The 15,084-nt window shown below is 39.5% G+C and overlaps 1 protein-coding gene across 5 annotated transcripts in view; it reads right to left on the bottom strand.

Moving 5' to 3' along the window:
- Positions 1-4,156: 4,156 nt before the first annotated feature.
- The window catches only part of LOC144782165 (cyclin-dependent kinase 17-like), a 588,354-nt gene continuing 577,426 nt past the window's right edge, over positions 4,157-15,084 (bottom strand). For 3 of the 5 annotated variants that reach the window (XM_078661372.1, XM_078661370.1, XM_078661373.1), the window contains one exon: positions 7,333-7,467. Coding sequence is in view for 2 of the 5 variants with exons in the window: in XM_078661374.1 (XP_078517500.1) it covers positions 7,430-7,467 (38 nt within the window). In the remaining 3 variants the exon portion in view is untranslated. Of the gene's footprint in view, positions 7,468-15,084 lie in introns of all 5 variants that reach the window. The other 2 variants (XM_078661374.1, XM_078661371.1) reach the window with 1 other exon arrangement.

Here is a 15,084-nt window from a genome sequence, read left to right as displayed (position 1 = left end):
CAGATATGGCCATATTAATATGCGCTGTAGTATCTCGCTTTGGAATAAAACCATGTTGTTGGGGAGAAACAAGCTGGGACATGAGTGGCGCAAGCCTAGTAGCCAGTATTTTGGCAAAGATTTTAGCATCACTATTGATAAGCGAAATTGGCCTATATGATCCTCTCTCTTGGGGTACTTTGCCTTTTTAAAAAAAAAAATAATTTGTGTTAAATTCCAAGATCTGGGTGCTTGTTGCCCTTTACCTATAGCACAAATCACATCAGTAAATAATGGTATCAATTCCTCCGCACAGTGTTTATAAAGTTCCAGAGGAATAAAATCTTCACCTACAGCTTTACCCATTGCTAAAGACTTGATAGCATCCCTAATTTCTACTGCTGTAATATCGTCCGCTAATTGAACAGATTGTTCCGACTTTAAATTTTTAGCTTTGTTTAAGTTTATATAAGTGTTGATGCTATCATCTGAGATAGCAGTTTCTGGTGTATATAGAACTTGGTAGAAGGAAGCAAATTGTTGTAATATCGATTTTGAATCACAAAATAATTGATTATTATCCCCTTTAATTTCTTTAACCATATTCTGAGATCTATCTTCAGCAACTTTGTAAGCCAGTAATTTACCAACTTTATCCCCATTTTCATACTGATCTAATTGATATTTCTTTAATTTGCTAATACTCTTACCCCTGAGAAGATCTTTTAATGCGGCTTTAAGTTTAATTAGTTTAAAGTTTAGTACATCTAAGTTCAAAACCCCGTTAGAAATTGCATCGGATATTTGAAGTTCAATATCACGAATTTCAATAAGCCTTCCTTTATTTAAATTTCGAAGTTCTTTATTTTGTCGCCAAATGTATTGTTGGGTAAATCCACGTATACTAGCTTTGCAAGAATCCCATACTATCCAGGGTGAGCTAGATTGTATGTTAATATCAATAAATTCTTTTATATGTTCTTTAAGTTGAGTTACAAACAGCGTGTCAGAAAACAAGTATCGTGGGAATGAGAAAAGACGAGGGGAAGACTCTGCAGTTGCTAGTTCGAAAACAAATATCTATTTGGAAAAGACTTGGGCTACTATCAAAGGATGAAACTAAATTCCTTAACAACGAGCACCCAATCACACCCAGTTTGTATTTTCTCCCTAAAATTCACAAACAAGTCACACCTACTCCCGACCGCCCTATCATCTCTGCCATTGGGAGTATGAATGAAAACATATCCAAATATGTAGACTTTTTTTTGCAACCCCACATGACCAATCTAACTTCTTACCTAAAGGACACTACTGACTTTCTTACCAAAATTATGGATGTGAAATGGTGTGCAAACTATTTATTCCTAGTAATGGACATCGAATCACTCTATACCTCTATCAATCACCATCAGGGCATCAATGCTTGTGAATATTATTTGAGTAAACGTGATATATGTTTTCGTGATCACAAATGCAATGTTGTTAGAGATGATTAGAATCTGTCTTACCTCTTCTTCCGATTTCGTGGTAACATTTACCAACAGCTACGCGGTGTGGCAATGGGCTCGTGCTTTTCCCCCAGCTACTCATGCTTGCATGTGGGTTGGTGGGAGGAGCACGAGCTCAAAACCACACATCAGTGTTGGTTGCCTAACATTGTCAACTATTGGCGATTCATTGATGACGTGTGCATAATTTGGAGGGGGACAGTAGAGGAGGCATCATCATTTGTATCTGATTTGAACACGAACACACTCAATTTAAAATTCACAGCTACTATAACCTCAGAAATGGCTGAATTCCTTGATGTGCAGATGTTCATAAGAGATGATAAACTTGAGACCCGACTTCACCGCAAATCTACAGCGGGCAATTCAATTCTTCATGCCCGAAGTGCCCATCCATCTCATACTATTAATAGTATCCCTTATGGGGAATTTATTCGCATCTGTAGAATTTGTAGCGATACAACATCACTTGATCATTGTTTAAATGAATCAAAACAACGCTTTTTGAACAGGGGATATTCCGAATACACTCTGGAACAAGCTTTAATTAAAGCTAGGTCTTTTGACCGCAAATCCCTGCTTGCACCAAATAAGCCTGACAATATCAGCTCAGAGTGCTCAGTCAGACTCATTACAACCTTTAGTGCACAAGAGCGTAAAATTCGACGTATCATCTGCACGGAATGGCCAATAGTATTAACCGATGTCATTCTAGGCCCTATTCTACCTAACACACCCAACATAACATTCAGGAGGGCACCTTCAATGCGTGATGCATTAGATAGACCATCACCTGAGGTCTCCCCTAAAAAACCATGGTATCATAAAACAGGATTCTTTAAGTGCACTTCCTGCCGCGCATGCACATTTGCAAAAAACAGCACCCACTATATGACCGCCTTTAGTGAGGTTCCTGTGCCTATTCGAGAACATCTAACTTGCAGGTCAGAATATGTAATTTACAAATTAAAATGTACCTGCAACCTCGAATACATAGGGAGCACAAAACTCCCGGTACATAAGCGCATCTTACAGCACATACGAGCAATCGTTAACAGTGATGATAACTATCCTGTGGCAAGACACTTTCGGTCTGTACATAACAAATTACTAAAAGACCTTGAATACACTGTTTTGTGCTCGGTACCTCAGCCCGGACGGGGTGGGAACCGGCATAAATTACTTAGGCAAAAAGAATCGCACTTTATACTGTCTTTAGATAACAAGGCTCCAAATGGTTCAAATTTAACGGAAGATTTGAATAACTTTCTGTAAATCCAGCTGAAATGTCTTTTCCGTTTGGGTAATTATATATAATGTTTGGACATCCTCTTTTTTCTTAGATTATAATACATGAATTTGGTCATCGGCCGATGACCAATGAAACTATTTTTTCATGTAAGAATTTATCTGCAAAAATGTTTCTACAATTTTTATACATTATCACAGGACCTTGTGATGCTTTATGATTGCTTACTCGGCTGTGAGCTATATATTTTTGAGCTATATATTTTTTAACTATATTCTTTTGTGGGTTTTAATTTGATGATCCATGTTTCTTATGGAACTGCACTTTTTGAGCACTTTTATTGACAACCTATAACCTTTAAAACGTATAAAAGTACTAAACTATCTACATGCATACTTGATATATTTTTCACAATAATCCTGGAGCATTGTGTATTGCGGAACAGACAATATGAATTGTTTATATATATCAGAATTATTGACACTTGTCAAAAAATGTATAGTCATTTGCAAATGCGAATCTTCATTAGGACACTGTCGGAATTATTTTTTGCTTTGTTATTATGGTTATTATTTTTTGCCTTGAACAATTCATTTATTTAGTTGATTGTTTTGCATTTAAAATTGTAAATCAAATGATTATGATATATGCATCAAGTTAAAACAATGTATTAACACTTTTTAGATGCTTTAACCGTTTTAAAATGGCGTTTGTTTGTAGACTACAAGCAGAACTAGAAAAATTGGTCTGTCATTTGTTTCCACACTATCTTCACTGTGAGGGCGTGCACTTTATTGATTTGTCCCACTATTATGTTTACTAAAAAATGGTCCAGCTTTCTGAGCGTGTTATGTGATCAAGCTCCCTAGAGGAGTGAAACGCATCGTCGGATGGACATTTGTCCTTTAATTCAAAATAAAAAACTTACTCTGCTACCTATTTGAGGATTTGCATCTTCTTTCGGATGATTTATTCGCTGCAGTGACGAGGTTGGTTTGGAGGTAGGTCCGCACCTGGTGTGCTTCCGTCCTTTATTGGCGGAACAGGAACATTTCTTTCATATATATATATATATATATATATATATATATATAATCACAGGAAGTACGTAGTTTGTTTATATTCCTCAACATCATGTATATTTTCATTATTTAATTGACATACATCCGGGTCGGATGGTCCACGCACACTTTTTTTTCTACTCACCTGTTCATAAATCTTGATTTTTATTTGCTTTAAACAGGGGATTGCAATCTCACATCAAATCACCCTTTATGTCATGCACCCAGTTGATCGCCACAGTTTCCATCTTATTTAAAAATAACTGATTTCTCACATGAAATTTGAAAAAAGAACTATTTTACATGCAGCCCATGCATTTCCTGAGACCAATAAATAATCACTCGAGACACAAAGGTTTATCTTCATCATTGTATTGTACAAAATAATACAAGTAAAACAAGTTTAAATATTTACGCTTGTAAAAGGGTTATGCTACTCAGTCTAATTTCACCTTGACGTCTGTAAATGCCCATACAAGCAATTTCAAATTATATAAAACTATACAACTTCCGTATTGGTTAGTGTCGTGAAATTTAGTACTCTATCCTGTTCTCTTGTGTGAAACAGCTGAACGTTGCCTCTAAAACGTTTTACAATAAGTCCCCCAAGGTAGAGTTTGTACCTGTGAACGAGCAAAATTAAAATTTCAGAACGAGTCCTATGCAGTTTGGAATTTGATCTCGTTTCCAAATTAAAGGCATCTTGTCTTTCTTATACAGCAGTTCTAGTGGAAAAAAATAGAGCAAACAGAGAAGGGGTGTGCAGCCAACAGAATGTAAAATCAAGTCCATTAAACAGAATATTAAAAAGAAAAGTGAAAAACATTGACCATTAACAGCACCTTGACGGATTAACATATAGCCTTGCTCTCTGTATTAACTGGAAGATACAAAACCAGCTAGTATAAGATTGTAAAAGGTCATATCTGTTTCATTTACTCACAACGCAGGGGCCAATGAGACGGGTGCTCTGCCTTCTCACTTAACTCTAGAGACTATCCTTCCTAGTTTGTAATATTATTTTGACAGCTCCCGTACATACCTACTTGTTAAATTCCCTTTCCAATCCTACAGGGTATTAAACACTAGTGGCTCTGTCCTTCCATGATTTCGTGTCTATCACCACTCCCGTCTCTAGCCAGAGCCAGAAGAGCCACTTATTTTTCTTTCAACATTTTTTTAAGATGCTGTATTGGCGTTGTAGCTTGATTCGTGCTCTCTCATAATTATCTGCCCAAGCCAAGGTGAAGGCATAAAAAGGCAAAAAGAACAATTGATAGCTGTTAATACCAGATAGCTTGTGAGCAATAATGGTATTAGTATTTGCCTCCCTTATCTCACACCCAGCAGAGGCAAATAAATACTGCCATTTTCCAAATTGCTTCATGTCTGTTCGTCTGTGCTAATACATTTAGGATTCAGGCAAACAACTCTAGTCTATACAATTTTAATAATAATTCCGATTGATTCAGCATTCCATATAAGGGACTCATAAGGGACAAACTACAGGCAGGCATCTAATATAAGGAATTGAAATGCATTTCATAACAAATCATGGGTCAGAAAATAAATTCATCCAGCACTTTGATAGCTGCATAGCTTTTCAATATTTTTGTTCTGAAAGTAATGCAAACTGTGTAACCCCACCCGCGTTCTTGCTACTCTTATTTGCAGCGCCATCTAAATTCACAAGACCCTCACTATTTTTGTATTTATTGATCGCAAAATACCTGTCAGTCAGTTATATCCAGAGACACAATCACCCCACACCAAGGACATAATATGATGTCACATTATACGCTAGTTCTTAATATTACGCAAATTAGAGGGAAAGATTGAAAGGAACGTTAACAATTACACTTTTTATGTGAATCTCGGAACGAACAGTATTCATATTTAAACCCAACATCCTAAAAAGCATCTTAATGTAAATAGGCTGATTTTGTTCAGGTTTTTTATTTTAGCCATTCTGAATACACAGTTGCATCTCACATCATGTTGGACATTAAATACCCCTAATTAGTTAACCTGGTAAACTAAAAGGTACACACTTTCTTAAGGAATATTGTGGTTGTTCTGCTTCACATCAATCCACCAGCACTTCAAACAAATTATAGCCATCAGGTGTGTTTTTTGTAAGGGAAACACCGAAACAGCTGGTCCTTTTTGGTATTTGGTCACCTTTGGACTTGGAAAGACTTGCTTTAGTGGAAATGTTCATCTGATCATTTGGTCATTGGGTGTACTAATAACGCCCTCTGTGCCAAGTAGTCTCTGAGCCCATTACAAAATCTTTTATGCACTTCTGACACAATTGCAAATTACTAAAATGATACAAAATGTTTTTTTACATTGAAATTTTAACTACAATTGCACTCTTAGAGTAGTTCATACTGCTACGTGACAGATCCAATTATGTGCTTCATACGAAATGAAATGAATGGCTGGGTGTGTATGTCATGTCTAAGGCTAGGTTCTAACTTTTCGCAGGGGTTCTAGGCACGATCTTGCTTTCAAGTTAGGGCCACCATTGTACCGCTGCATTAATGGGCTCAATGTTAGCTCTTGCACAGACCCCACAAGAGGGAATACATATCTTTGCTTCCCCTGCCACCACATGTACAATTTTTGTACTTGAAATCATTTCTGTTGACAGTATCCTAGATTTCTTTTCTTGGAAGACAGATTAACATGAATTTTGCCTCCTTGTACAGGGAGATAAAAATTCTGTGTTATCATAACTGAAACATATTAGGCAAATAAGTAAACCATGAAAGCAGTGGGTACAAAAAATGCATAAAGATTTAATAGACACATGGCTGGAATGGAAGATGCTGCATCGAGTGACTACAGTACCTACTGTGGTCACCAGATTACTGGCGAATACCTTGCAACAACACTGAATGCATCAAACATAGTGAGGACATTTTAAAGACAGACTCCGTCACAGGAGGCACTCCTGGCTTGTTTCCCAAGAACCATAAGAAGACACTGATAATGTGTAGGGCGTATACTGTATTCAAACAATGGCTTCATTTGGGTATAAAACGAAATCTAGAAAAAGCATGCCCTACAGGAGTTTCTGTTGCCTTATCTGGCCTGGTAATACTTTTCCACCTCCAGCAAAGTTCTTTGTTGGGTCCAGACCAGAATGTATCTTGTTTTTCATTGTATCAGGATTCGCTTGCTTACGACTTTCGTGATTTGCACTCCAAAGTGTATAGTATTTCTCCTGTACATATTGCATCTCTGCCCATGCAGTAGGACATTATCAAGAGGACTGTGCAAACTACACTGGACCTACCTGGTTTTCTTTAAGAAAACACAAGAAAATGAGAGCAAGTATCTGAGGCACGATCACTTTTGTCTCATGTTAGTCATAATGTTGGTTGGCAGTGCCTGGATGACAAAAACACTGCTGTGTCAAGGGTCGCTGCATGCGGCCAACCTAAGAACGATTGCACTAAGGTGTTGCATGGCGCAGGTCCAACTATCTCGCTCAAGATGCTTTGCCACCTTTGCTGTGGAAACAGCCCAGAGTCCGGGATCTCCTACAGTAGTCCTGCATCCCAAGCCCATCCTCGATTCACATCCAAAATTGTAGAATCCAGTCAGAGGTTAATCAGGTCTTAAAACAGCATGCTCTGTCGCCGGTTCTTCCCATTGCCTAGAAGGAACACATAAATATCATTAGATGCAGGTCATAAAACTGCTTCTAGTCTTCCATATGAAGTCAGACTGAAGTAGAGTTCATATAGTCGATCTACGGAATGCTAACATTCAGTCGAGTCCAATAAGCACATACAGTTGATTTGAAATTATTTCATTTAAATTAGACACATTCAGTCATTGTAGACAGTCATTAAATCTGTCTTCATTTTTTTTATTCCTTGGCTGTCTAGCTCAGCCTGAGGCTTAAAGCAGTCACAGAAGATCCCATTTACAAACTCTTTTTTGAAGGAACACTAGGACTGCAATGAATAGAAAACCTAAACTTCGGATTATTAGTTAGGTAGCATAAGGCACTCATTGCAACACACAATGGCAACACTGTTCTTGCAGTTTACTGTTAAATTGTAGGCTTCAATTATTTATCATATGACAAATTCTTAGCGATTGTGCTTACATTTCTGACCTACACGTCCTTCCTTGTGTTATCTGTGAAGTAAGATCATATATTTACAAAAAGGTTTACTCTTCTTGATGCCGAGATGATTAAAACAACAATTATATTTCCTATCTTTTTGGATATCAGATTATGGTTTTAATTATTAGGAACTTCATTTCCAATGAAGATTTTGACCAAAATGTGATAACTTTATTCTATTACCATTCGAAAACCAAGAATTTCGTAGTTTTAGGACAAATACCTTTTTTCAGACGGTAGATGACCACTTCTAACATTGAAGCCGTGTATTTAAAAAAAAAAAAAAAACGCTGTCTAGGACTAAGGTTTTTTAGTCATCAACAGCATCATCAGTGTTAATCTACAAGATGTAGATGGAAAAGGAAATGCTTGTGAGGCTTCGTTCGTCAGTCCAAGAGGGAACAGGAGAGGGGGTGGGGGAAGGTTCTACTCAGTGTGTCAAAACTCGTATGCACTCTGTAATAGTTAAGCAATGTACATACTATAGGGGAATATAATAAATATCCTGCCAGAGAAGATGCTTGGAAATTGTGCATGGACAATTGTATGTAGGCATTTTTCAACACAGTGCATTCAGGGAAGTAAGCAGAGAGTGCCATCCCTATAAACTCATGTTAGGTGGGAATCTGCCACAACCTGTTTGGCTGGATTTTCACCTGGAGAGAGGAGCAGGCTGGCTGCTGGCTTCTGTCAGATGACCCAAATTTGGACAGAGAAGTTGGAGGCTCCACTCCAACTCGGGGAAAAACACAGAATATTTGAACAGAAATGGATTGTGGTAGTGCTTCCAGACTTTGTAAAGCGGAGTGCTGGCAGCTTCCTCATCACGGAGAATAGGCCTTGAGGGCATTTTGAAGCTCTGTTGGTTTGCCGTGCTGCCATCCTGCCTGTGTTGAAGTCACACACCAAGGGGCTGGAAATGCAAATAGAAGCCCTCACAAGAGGCCGAAGATATTGAGTGGTCCAAGTACATACCTCTGTCCTGAGAGCTCATACATTATTTGTCCCTAAAGATTTTACTGCTGCCTGCTCCTTCACAATTTAAGCTGATCACCGAGTGTGGAGCCGCTGGGGTGTTCCCCTTTCTGTCACAAGTTTTCTATAGTTATCTTGACTGACCATCACAATCCTAAAATTAAAGATAACTTCATCTTTAGATTAATTTTATTCCTCACAAAATTCAGACACCTTTTCCTCTGCAGAGTTAAAAGCCTCCAGTTGTATAAATTGCCAACGGGCTGTTCTTGTTTGACATGTTATTGATGTTTGTAAGCCTTCGGACTGGGAATGCTAGGGGTTAGTGAACCTGATCCATGGTCGCAGATTATGGGCGGAGGATTGTAATCCTCCACTTCAGAGCACGTCGCGGTTGGTTAGTGACAAACGGTAGGTTTGTAAACATTAAGATTGTGTGGAAATTACTTTTGTGGTGAAGATGTTGAATGGAACATCTGAATAAGAAACCAAACGATGCATAGGGATGTCAGTTTTAATCAAGCACAGTTCATGACCAACAATAACCATTCGCTATTTAACCCCACACACCGCCTGAAAACATGATAGATCCAGTTTGTGTAATAAGATAATGGCATTCCGTGTAACACAGCTGGGTAGGACTCCTGTCAGATCTGGAGTAGGGGAATTATAACCTACTACAGGTGCACCCCCACTAAAACATTTAAAATAATTAAAGTTTATCCCGCTGCAGTGAACAAACTAAAAATAATTTATAAAGACTTCTCTTCTTAACAATGAACCTTAACTATCAATGATGGCATGTGGTTCAATTTCCCCCATCATTTTAGCATATTTTGGTCATGGCAGTCTAGGCTTCTAAGCATTACGGATGACTGAAATGTCTGGAACATAGCATTAATAATAAAGAAGGAGCCGTACCTAATTTGCATTCCATGTTAAGAATAAATATCTAAATTTCCACTTTTTAATCTAAACTTTTGATACTGTGAGGACAATTGGGGAGCACTGGAATCAACACGGTGATCAGTTTAGGATAGAATAGTGAAGAGATGAAAGAGGAAACACTGTGTTGGGAAGTTGATGTATGTGCTACCAGGCAAGTCAATGCTGATGCAGAGTTATTGCCCTGAGAAAAATAAACCTCCAGAAATAAATCGTAATGATGGTCGGTATATCAAGGCTTTTCTGTTTTAACATATTTTGTATTTGCTTAGAAAATGGCTTATGGGCAATAAACAAAAATAATCTCATTTACAATTTGAGAATTAACTGAACCTAAACAGTGTACCTTTTAAATTGAATACTCCAGCGATTTTAATTAAGCACATATTTGTGTAATGATTTTCTAAATGTCATCAAAGTCACTAGGTATATATTGTTGGGGTCATTACAGTGGCAAATGACTGGAAGCTTAAAAAGGAAGACTTCCAAAATTGAATAACTTCGTCAAATCACCTCTTCTGCCATAGGATGGATGAATGGAAGTACAGAGGAACAGGACGACAGAGGTGTCGACAATAGTTGATGCTTGTTTTTTTCTACATCTAACCACTGATTGCTTGCAGAGAAATCAATTGTTATGTATCTGCAGGTGTAGTTTTGAAGCATTAAGCATTTTCTGGATTCACACGCTATGCATTATTCCACCATCTAGTGGTTGGATCTGTAATATTTCTCTTTTTCTCCTGTTTCTCATTTTTGTGTTGAGGGCATTATTGGTTGCTATTTGGTGGTATGTCCGTCCCCTTGTGATGTCAGAAGTGAGCCCTGGGAAGCCTCTGTGCGTGGTCCCCATTCTTTGGATTCTTCTTCCCCTTGACAACCTCATTATCATGTTTCCTTGGTTCCGGTTTTGTTTCATGTGTAGACCTTAGCCTTTCATAGTCTGTTTTAAGGCACGTCCTTTCTGGGGAGGTGGGAGGGTTGCATGTAAATCCAAGAAATTCTTCAAGCTGCAATGCTACACCTAAAGGTTTTGCAACAACAATCTTTTCCGGGTTCAAATGCTGTGCAAAGATGTTGTAGTGCTACCTTTCTCTTTGACCCACGTGTGTTTCTTTGTTAATCTGATTGTCCACACAGTGTTTTACTTGAAATTGCGATATCATCTTTGGCAGAAACTGTGGGTTAGTTTGCATGACCAATCTATCTTTGTGTATTTCTAAGTAGTGCTCCTGTGTGGTTAGCGATTGTAGCTCGCTTACCCTGCGTAGTGATGTAACTGCTATCAGGAATGCTGTTTTTAGTGTTGGGTAAATTTGGTATGCTCTATTTAGTAGTTCATATGGTTCCTTCATTAACTACACGAGCACCAGACTAAGGGCCTGATAACGATCTTGGTGGATGGGATAGCCCATCACAAACATGATGGATATCCCATCTGCCATATTACAAGTTCCATTATATCCTACAGAACTTGTAATACGGTGGACGGGATATCTGCCATGTTTGTGCCAGAGTATCCCATCTGCCAAGATTGTCATTAGGCCCTAAGATTCTACATGGGTGTTGATGCACATCTGGGTGGAGCTATTCTCTCCTTTTAGCAATCTTTTGATGACTGGTGTACTGAAACAGCAGTCAGAGATTCCCCTCATATACGCTACTGTGGTAAGATTAGTGTCATGGGGACAGTTTACACTTAGTTATTACTGATGGTATCAGTGGTTTTGGGGGAAAAACAAATACAATCTTCCCTAAATAGTCTATCAACAGGGCATTCCCTGGAAGAGGTGGTGTGGCAGCCTGGAAACGAAGGTTTGGTATTGTTGGGAAACCTTTCCTAACACTCATTTTATCTCACATTTCTGAGCGACAACTGCTTGTCTGATTAATCTGTCTGCCTCTACAGTTTGTATACCTGGTAAGGGTATACTATCAAAGTTATCAATCTTTGAATGGCCGTTCCCAAATGTTTTGGTCTAGTTTTGATGGTATATGTGACTCTCTCCTTCCCGGTTTGTTGAGGTAAAACATTGTGTAAATTAGCTTGCCTTTCCTAGCCAGTCATCTAGGTAAGGAGTACACACATATCCCCTGCATTCTTAGGTAGGTGACTACCTCAGCCAAACATTCTGTTAACACCCTGTGCACTGATTTTATATCAAAAGGAAGTACCTTGAATTGATAGTGTGCCTAGTTCACCGGAAAACAATGTTCGGTTCTTCTTGTTCGTAGCCACATGTAGCTAGATGTCCTTGAGGTGGTCTGTGACCATACAGTACTTTTCACGCACACATGTGATGACCTCTTCTGTCATCATGGTGTCATCTGGAATTTTCGAGTTTTATAAACTTGTTTAAGAATGAGAGACCCAGAATTGGTCAAAGTGTCTAGCCTGGTTTGGACACAAGAGAACATACAGAGTCTATTGCTCTCTTCCTTTGGTACCTTTTCTATTGCTTTTTTGTAGGGGTTCCTATACCTCCTGTTGCAAACATTGTAGCTATTCCTTTGTGTGGGTTCTGTTCTAGCAGCTCAATACAGTAACGAGACTAGACGATATTTAGTATCCAATTGTCTGAGGCGATAGCTCTCCACTCCAGGACATTCAGCTCCCCACTGGTGTTATTTGGTGAAATTCTTTTTCTGAGAAGTAATTTGCTCTAACTGCCCAGCCCTCTTGCCGGCTGGCCCCTTTCGCTGGTCATGCCTCATAAGGGCTTCCACTGTGGTGTTGTTAACAGCTATGCACCAGTTTGCTGATACATTGTAGGGGCTTAAGATTTGAAAGCCTTCCTGACTGCCTTCTCATCGGAGCAGATGCCCTTCTTGCGTGCCTGTGGAACTGCATGGTTCCCATGGCCTTTGCAGTCTTGTTATCCTTCTTAATGTTTTCTCCTGTGAAGAAAGTGTTGATAATATTTGCATGCTCCTAGGGCTTGAAGCCTGTGACCCATAGTCAGTTGTGTCTCCTGAGGGTACCGGAACACGGTTATATGCTTTCCCTATTTCGACATCTAAAACAGACGTGAGGCAGGTTCATGATATAACCTTCCCCTCATCTATAACAGACATTGCCCTATTTTTGGGGGAAGTACTTCTTTACTTCCCACGGTTGATGAGCATAGTGGTAACAAGTGCATTTGCGCTTGCAATCTCCCAGTGTATGGCAGTTTCTGTCTTGACCGTGCACCCTACAATCTCCATCCCCTTTTATTTCCTTTTCAGATGGAGTACCCACTGTCGTTGGGACACTGTCTCTCTTTCTGGTGGTAACCACAATTAGAGTCTGACACTGAGTTGTCCTTAATAAATAAGGGATCCTAAAAGGAGCGCTTATATTTTTTCTTCACCCATGGAGTTACAGGTTTGCATGCTGCTGGTTCTCGGAGCACCTCCTTATCTTTATCAAGAATTCTTGGTGGCATAGGGAGGTACTGACTCTTCCTGTGTGATGGTAATATAGTTCCCAGCAGAAAACAAGGCTGTAATTATTGTTTATCCAATTGCAATCCATTTTTGTCGGCATCCCGATCACTGCATTGGACATTGCGATGTCATCTGCAGCAATGGCCTTGAGTGGTAGGATTTGATGCCATCCAATGGAGAATCAGTGTTGAGGTTTTGCTATTGTGTCTTGGTTCGTTAGAGATCTTGAAATATCCCTTGTTCTATGTCCTGCTCCTGATCTTGTGGTGAAATTCAGGTATGTTCAGTGGCTCACGTTCAATGTGCTCCTTCCACTCGTGTGGTTCCTATCCCTACCCCCCCAAAACCCCTGCCCCCTCCTGAGAGGTTGCCACCCACCCCAGCTTGTAAGCCAGCACCTCCCATTCCCAAGTGGTTTCTAAGGGATTTAATGTTCTTTCAGTGATTCATCATAATGCTTTTTTGGTAGGATCACTGCCATCTCTGCTTCGAGGTGCCTCTTTCTTTCTTTCCAGTGCTCTTTTTTCGACATCAAGGATGGGCAACCTTTCTCTTCAGCAGCGGGGTGCCTCAATTGGATTCTCTCTCCCCCCTCTCTCTTGGTCTATGTCACTTCTCCACATGAAGATGTTTCAGAGGGACATCCTCTGATGGGGTCCTTGGTTCGGGAACTGTGGCACTCTTTTTAGCTTAAACTTCCCTTTGCTAGGCTCCGAATGCTTCAGCTCAGACCTGCTATGTTTTTGTGGCGTTACCTTAACACACCTTTACTGGTCTCCCTAATTTGACAGCTTCGTTGGTGCCTGTCCATTTTTCAGCTTGGTGACTTTCCTCTCAATGCTGGACCCTTCTCATTTGTGCCATCTCTATGTCCTCAACGTTATCACTCGACAAACAAAGGTCCCTCAGGGAAAGCTGTTCTTCTGTGACTGCATAGTCAGGTAATGTGCACAACTCTGTTTTATTCTCGCTCAAAGTGTCTTTGGCTGAAACATGGTGCACACGTGACAGCCTTAGGAGTGTGATCACATAGCAAGCAGAGGTTGCAGATCTTGTGACTGTCTTTTTGTGCACATTTATGGTAGCACTTGAGCTGCACATTCTTCGACTATGTGGTTGATCACCCATGTGGCAGACCTAGTTTCTGCAGTGATCCTCGGTGTTTACCATTGCTCTCAATGGTTATTTTTGTTATACTTGTTTTTAGACTGTATTTGCACAGTTCAGCTCGACAGTTCATTAATCTTTCCAGAGTTTTCCTTGATGCCCCTGAATCTTCAGCTTCTGCTTCCATGGCCAACTGTGGAAAACAATTTGACGATGACCATGCACTGCGGCTTCCAGGACGCTAGCCTGACTTCGCAAGAGGATGGGCATATCACCAAATTTTGTTTTTGTTGCCAGTGTCAGTCACAAAGTAAAGCGGACGAAAGAGAAATATTCTGGACCAACCCACTAGAAGGCAGAATAATGCACAGGATGTGAATCCATGAATCCAGAAAGGTTCACAGGGCAAAATTAAATGTACAAGAAAGCTTGAAATACACAAGAACAAACCTATGGCAGGGACCTTAGCTTTTAGCACAGAGTTCATATCACTGCTATATTAAAATCAATATTCTACGTCATACTCATCAGTTCTGTGGACCATATGATATCAAGTACACTGCGGTTTTTCACCAAATGTATAATAGTGCATTCTCGGTAACCCATATAATTTTAAGTTCCCCTGTGAAGGGCATATGGGTTACTTTTTTACACAACCACACACTATAGAGAGCACTTTTG

Source organism: Lissotriton helveticus, chromosome 9, assembly GCF_964261635.1.
Source record: "Lissotriton helveticus chromosome 9, aLisHel1.1, whole genome shotgun sequence".
Taxonomy (NCBI): domain Eukaryota; kingdom Metazoa; phylum Chordata; class Amphibia; order Caudata; family Salamandridae; genus Lissotriton; species Lissotriton helveticus.
The sequence above is the reverse complement of the archived record's forward strand: the minus strand, read 5'-3'. Positions and strand labels throughout refer to the sequence as shown.